Below are 6,552 nucleotides of genomic sequence, written 5' to 3'. Positions count from 1 at the left end.
ATGGCCGCTAAAGAAGCCTTCTCAGTTCCATCCCAGAGATCACGAGTACGTGACGTCACAATAGTAGAAAACTCCCGTCCGCTCCCTCCCGACATACACCAAGATATTAGACATCTTTAGATTCTAGTACGAGTACGAGTACGACTACGAGATTTGACTTCGAGTTTTTAGCGAAGTACTAAGAACAGATATATCACAGAAAGTTTCATTTCACTCTTTACGAACGACGAACCTGACGCAGTTGGTTTGAATGATGAAAGTTAAGCCCTTTCGTGTTTCCAAAAAGACGAGATCACCTACGTTTCGGGGACTCGTTTTCGCCACTACGAGATTCTTACAAAATCTCGTAGTCAAATGACGACAGCTAACTCGTTTTCCCGCCAAAATGACACTGGTTCACGCGCTCGCACTCTTTGTTTATTGGAGAAACTCGTAGTCGTACTAGAATCTAAAGGTCTCCGCTATTGGATTGTGATTGGACCGTTTTTGGTAAAGACAATAAGGACAATGGAGGACAAAACTACTCCCTCAAGGAGATAACTGCACGAAAGAGTTTGCAGAAAATAGTACTTTTGAAATGTTGTCAACTCTTTTCGCTGAACTCGTTAAACTGCAAGCATTAAAGGGAAAGTGTCAGATTTTGACGTTTTTTGGTAAAAATGTTTCCTCAATAAACACTGTACCTTCACTTACTTACAATTCTTAGCTGCATTTTAAAATAATTTGCATTGTAATAAGTTTCTAACTTTTAACTTAAAACAGGTTATCAAGACATTAAAGCGAGCTCTCCAGCCAGTCATCTCAGATGTGAGCATAGCCTGGGACCTAGCAGAGGGCTGGACTGTGCACCAGATCCCCTCATCACTCCCCCCACTCTTCAGTGGTGATAGGTTAGTGGTGTATGGTCTTCTCAAGCCTTCGGAAAGCGCAAGCCAAGATGGCAAGATGGAAGTGAGACTACAAGGTACTTTGGGCAAAGATGAAAAAATGGAACATTTGATCACGTTTCCGACCCCACCCCACACAAGTGTATTTGACGTAGGTGTTGACTGTAATTCAAGTGTCTTCGTTCATTGCCTGGCAGCGAAAAGTTTCATTCAAGTTCAACAAGGTGAGCTGAGTGACAAGTACGGTCAGGAACTGGAAGAAGCCAAATCTCCCATCGTCAGCGTCAGCGAGTCAGCTAACGTGGTGTCAAAGTTTACATCATTTGTTGCTGTTGATAAAGAGAACCATCAGCCTGTGTCTGGACCTCTGAGGAAACACGTTGTCCCATCGTATGATGTACTTATGGCTGGTCACTTATGGTGTGGAAGCGATGATGATGAAGATTGTGAAGATGATTTTGAGGGAGTTTGTGCCTCTTTTCCACCGGTGTCATGCCAGACCCCATTCGCCTCATGTGCCGCTGCATCTGAGCAAACGACAGTAGCTTCATCAGTTCTGTCATTGATATCATTACAGAAAGCCTCAGGTGCATGGGATCTCACAGACCAGCTGGTGCTACTGTGCGGCAAAACCAGAGATGCTTTGATCACAGGATGCCCAACGGAGGTTGCAGTTGACACAGCTGAAGGGAAGCTGTTATGGGCCACTGCTCTGGCTCTGGTGGTGCTGATGGGCAAGTTCTTGGATCAGAAGGATGAATGGGAAATCATCGCTGAAAAAGGGAAGAAGTGGTTGAAGAAGAATCTGCCAGGCGCTATAAAGTACGACAACGTGCTGGAATCTGCAGCAACTGCAGTTGGAGTTCAGTTATAATTTTTTATTACTGTTATAACCATTTTGAGAGTAATTAAATACTTGTAGAAGACTGAAACGTTTCATCATTACATCATCTCGGATAGCTATGGATGTGATTGCCCACTCTTTGGACAAATATGTCATGAAATTGGTTGTCATGATCAATTATTAACCACTTGTACAGTTTTAAGGTGCTCCTTTGTTAAACAAACCTACAAAGACATGTAGGACAATCATCTTGTCGTGATAATTAGGACTGGATTGGATTTAAAATGCATTGCTATTCGTTTTAAGTTGCAGGAATCATTTCGTGGTTGTAAAATGAGTCATTTTAAAATGTCAGTGATACCGGGAACTAATGACTTATTGTTAGTGTGTTCATTTATGAGAGGAAAGACTTACATGAAGGTTTTTGTCCCGTTAGCATTTACAAAAATTACTGTTTTTGTTAAGTAATGTTTAAAAAAAGAGCAGGAGTGTTTAATCGGATTTAAAACCACGAGGCACGGCCGAGTGGTTTTAGACCCGATAAAACACTTGCTGCGAGTTTTTTAAACGCCTTCAAAATCATTCCTTGGAAAGCGTGTGTCAATAGAGTTCATAACAATTATGCTTTTGTAGACGTTGGAAATTACCATACGAGAAAAACACCGTATACTAATGAGGAGTGTTTTATAAGCTGATAAACCACTGCATACTAATAAGGAGGAGTTTTATCGATATAAAGTTACAGCATGTGATGTATTATTGACCATTTGATACGTCAATGGGCTTATGTATTATTAATGAGTTTTTGAAGTCTTCTTAAAATGTTTTGCATTGAAAGACAAGAAGGATCTTTCAAAGTTGTGTCCTCATAGAATAGGGTGGTCTGTATTACTACTGGATAGAGTTAAAGGACTTGGAGAAGTCACCATCTTATATTAATTTTTTGAAATCTTTTTGTTTACATTTTGATGTTTTTTATTTTGTAGTGCAACTTTCAGCAGTTGAATGCTGCATGAATTCTTATCAAACCATAATCACTCATAGCAGAGCGTGTTAATGAAGTGCAGCAACTTTTAGCTGCCCAATGAAATCCTACTTGGAAAATTCAAATTGCCAAATTTCTTGGAGCAAAAAAAGTAGCTAAAGAGAAAAGGGTCTCCAAAATTATAAAAACAGCACATTGTGGTGCCTTAGGCCTGTTCCAAACGTCGCGCTACTGCCGTGTCGAACTAAATTCAAGAATTTAATTTGACTTAAACACGGCAGTAGCACGACATTTAAAACCATTTAGTTCGGCAGGCTGAATTAAGTTCGGCACGACTATTTCGCACGACAGTAGCACGGCAGGCCCTGCCCCATGCAGCACGCACGGCAGTAGCGCGACTTGGTTTTAAATGGCGTGCTATTGCCGTACCGAACTAAATTCATAAATTATTTTAATGTATTTTGGGTAAATTTGCTCGCTCTACGCATTCCTATATTTTAGAATTTGGCGCGACTGAATCAAATTCGTCGTTTGAAACCACCGCCGGGTCAAATTAATTTAAGTTCGGCACGGTAATAGCATGACGTTTGGAATAGGCCTAAGCTTTCTTAATAAAATCAGATAATACACGATTTGTTAATGTCCCAAGTTGGCACGATTCATGTGGCGTTATACTGTACTGAAAAGCAATATACTGTGTAAACGGTATAAGAACATACTACTTTTGAAATGTTGTCAACTCTTTTCAATGTTTACCGATGTTTACGTCTGTTCAGCACACTGAAGTCGTTACATTAAGGGGTAAGTGTCACAGAGACTTTATTTAATTTGGTGAAAATTTTTCTACGATATACACTGTACCTTCACGTAGTTATAATTCAAAATAATTTTAGAACACTGATAGCAAGAAATCAACTGAATTCCATTTCGTTTATGGAATAACTCACTTGATTTGTTCTAGCACATTTTGGAAATGAACTGACATGCGAGCTAACTTTTTTTCAAGTTGCAATCCCTTCCAACCCGGTCCACCTGTGGCCAGAGAGACTCCTCGGTAGTTTCTTTTCACCGCTTGGTAATTTATAACAACACTGGAGCATTATTTCTAGGTTTCTGTTGATAGAAAAACGTCTGAATCACATCTTATCCCCTTAATACTTCCCGTTTAATTCCAGGACATTAAGAAAAAAAAAAAAAAGGAAAAAGAAAATCAGCCTTATATAGCGCGGCGGGTGCGAAAGGGGGGATGGTAATGTTTGTGCCCCTCCTTATTCCCTTAAAAGTATATTAAAAATAAAAAATGTTATTTAACCAGGGCGACCTCTTCAGCATAAAAAGCTGATATCAATAAGGGCCCTGCAAAAAAGAAAAGAGCCTAATAAGCTTCAATGCAGCCACTAACTTTAAAAGTAATTAAAGTGATCTATACAATTCTAAAATACGAGTTTTAAAAATCATGACTGAGTTAAGGTTACCCGGTACCTTCAGAGGTGTCTTCAGAGGTGTCTCGCGTCCAAGCGATGTAGCGCGTCCGGTTTAAACTGTAGATACCTGAACCCTCATATCAAATTAAAGCTTGTAGAGCTGGCTATCCAACTAAACCAAGAATTTTGAAATAAAATGAATTGCTGAATTTTTAGCGCTGTTTTCTCGAATAAATTTTTTTCACTTGGAGGAGCCACTTCAAAGAGCTAAAACTCAAAAGGAATTTGTTCGTTTGCCTTCAAATTTGGACAGTAGCTAGTTTAACATATAAACAACAAAAACATGTCTGCGAATTTTTTCTTTCGAAATATTTTTTCTCCAAGGGCGATTTTTGTACGATTACTCCACATTTTTTTCATCCTATTTCGAAAATGCTCTATAACTTTTCTCTGCGATTGAATATGGCAAAACGCAGACACGTTTTTTAGCGCTTTGGGTCCGGAAACTGAGGAGCAAATTAAATTAGCAAAAAACAAAATTCACTTTGACTTGTAGCTTTAAAAAGGTGATTCGGACGCTCGCAATTAGAGGTCGTGAAAAATTCGGCAATTTATTTTATTTCAAAATTCTTGGTATGGTTTGATAGTCAGCTCTATAAGCTTTAATTTGATATGGGGTTTAGGTATCTACAGTTTAAACTAGACGCGCTACATCGCTTAAACGCGAGACACCTCTGAAGGTATCGGGTAACCTTAAGATTCTTCCTTAAGATCCAAATAACTGAGGTCGTTGCGTTGGATCTACCTTTACACACAAAATACTGCCATCTTTGCACCTCGAGTTAATAATTTTCACTGTTCAGGATACAGTTGAAGTTTTTCTCGCCAAAGCGCATGCATGCGCAGTCACATGACATATAACAAAAGAACTGTTTTCTTCCAAGAGCTCATGAGCATGTAACTGCGAAAACTATGACGTCAGAGTGGCTCTGTGTGTAGTGTTGGTGTAAATTGTAGTTTCATTTTTTATCAACCTAAGGGCGGTACCTCCTAATACAGAAGCTATTTCCTGCAGTTTACAACTATGCGGGAAAAGTAGATCTTAGCAAGGGCCGACTAGTATCAAGTATCATGCCCAACGGAGGTTGCAGTTGACACAGCTGAAGGGAAGCTGTTATGGGCCACTGCTCTGGCTCTGGTGCTGCTGATGGGCAAGTTCTTGGATCAGAAGGATGAATGGGAAATGATCGCTGAAAAAGGAAAGAAGTGGATGAAGAAGAATCTGCTACGCGCTGTAAAGTACGACAACATGCTGGAATCTGCAGCAACTGCAGTTGGAGTTCAGATATAATTTTGAATGTTAATAGACTAACTACGATTTGCCTAATGTTTCTTCAAAGATGTACACGGACATGTATCTAATATTGGGGGATAAATCGCAGATAATCTTCCTGCAAAGTGGAAAAGTGAATTAATCTTTAATTGAACGACTATCGGGTTTTAATGAGACACTAACAAAGATCTTTCTGTGGACTGAGTTATTTCCTTAAAGAATTATTTCACAGTTGTTTCCAGTTTGCAATGTAACAAGAGGTTTTGGGGGCTGTCCCAACTGTTTTAGTCTTCGAAATGCACGGGGGGATACGCGAAACTAAATGATACAATTTGGGCTTCGTCGAACGGAGAAACGGATGGACTGACTGAAAGCTTCGGATAGTACTAAACTCGTCCGCGGAGGCGAAGCAGAAATAAATCTTGAACAAAACTTGAACTCTTCAACTTGATTATTCGTAGTGTCCACATGCACGTGCTCGGAGAATTTTAGTTTTAGCTCGTCTGCCATACAAGATTACGTGGCGTAAAACATTGTTTTTTTACGAAAACGACATTATTGCAAATACATTTTTGAAGAATTTGTTGACCCTCTGCACTTTATTTGCCTTGAACCGTGGGATTTTTTGCCAAAGTGCGTCGAAACTGTCTACTATAAAGCGCTGACATTTCATGATGGGCAATCAGTTTACGCGCAAATGTTATCCCTTTAGCTAAAAGAAATTATTTGGCGTAATTGTTTTTTCGAGGAAACTTTAATTTTACCAGTTCATTTTATATTAAGAATCAGTTGAAATTTTGCACTTCGTTCACCTTAATAATTCGCCTAAAAATTCACAAAGCCGTTTGTCAGCATCGCCTGATGAGGAGAAATTTATGCAAAGACATTTCTTAACGGCTTAGATCTTTAGACTTTCTCAAAGTTCGTTTTCGTGGAAATCAGTCCGTTCGCTCCGTTTGGGCGAACTCGGTTGAACCTGCGGTCGAACTCAAAACGTGGGGGCGAAGTGGAAGGCGTTGAACTTGGCACGGGGCGAAACTTCCTTGTACCGTCCAGTCAGGCGGAAAACTCATCTGTCC

The 6,552-nt window shown here is 39.7% G+C and overlaps 1 protein-coding gene across 1 annotated transcript; it reads left to right on the top strand.

Annotated features, from left to right (window-relative positions):
• LOC146473360 (von Willebrand factor A domain-containing protein 5A-like) lies at positions 1–2,479 on the top strand. Its single transcript, XM_085118645.1, has 2 exons — positions 1–45; positions 763–2,479. Exons 1-2 carry the CDS (start codon positions 1–3, stop codon positions 1,759–1,761), a joined length of 1,044 nt encoding a protein of 347 aa, XP_084974771.1. The 3' UTR covers positions 1,762–2,479.
• Positions 2,480–6,552: the final 4,073 nt, after the last annotated feature.

This window comes from Pavona decussata, unplaced genomic scaffold, assembly GCF_977016875.1.
Source record: "Pavona decussata unplaced genomic scaffold, jaPavDecu1.1 SCAFFOLD_94, whole genome shotgun sequence".
In the NCBI taxonomy this organism is placed as follows: Eukaryota; Metazoa; Cnidaria; class Anthozoa; order Scleractinia; family Agariciidae; genus Pavona; species Pavona decussata.
Note: the sequence above shows the minus strand (reverse complement) of the source record. Positions and strands in the feature narration are given on the sequence as shown.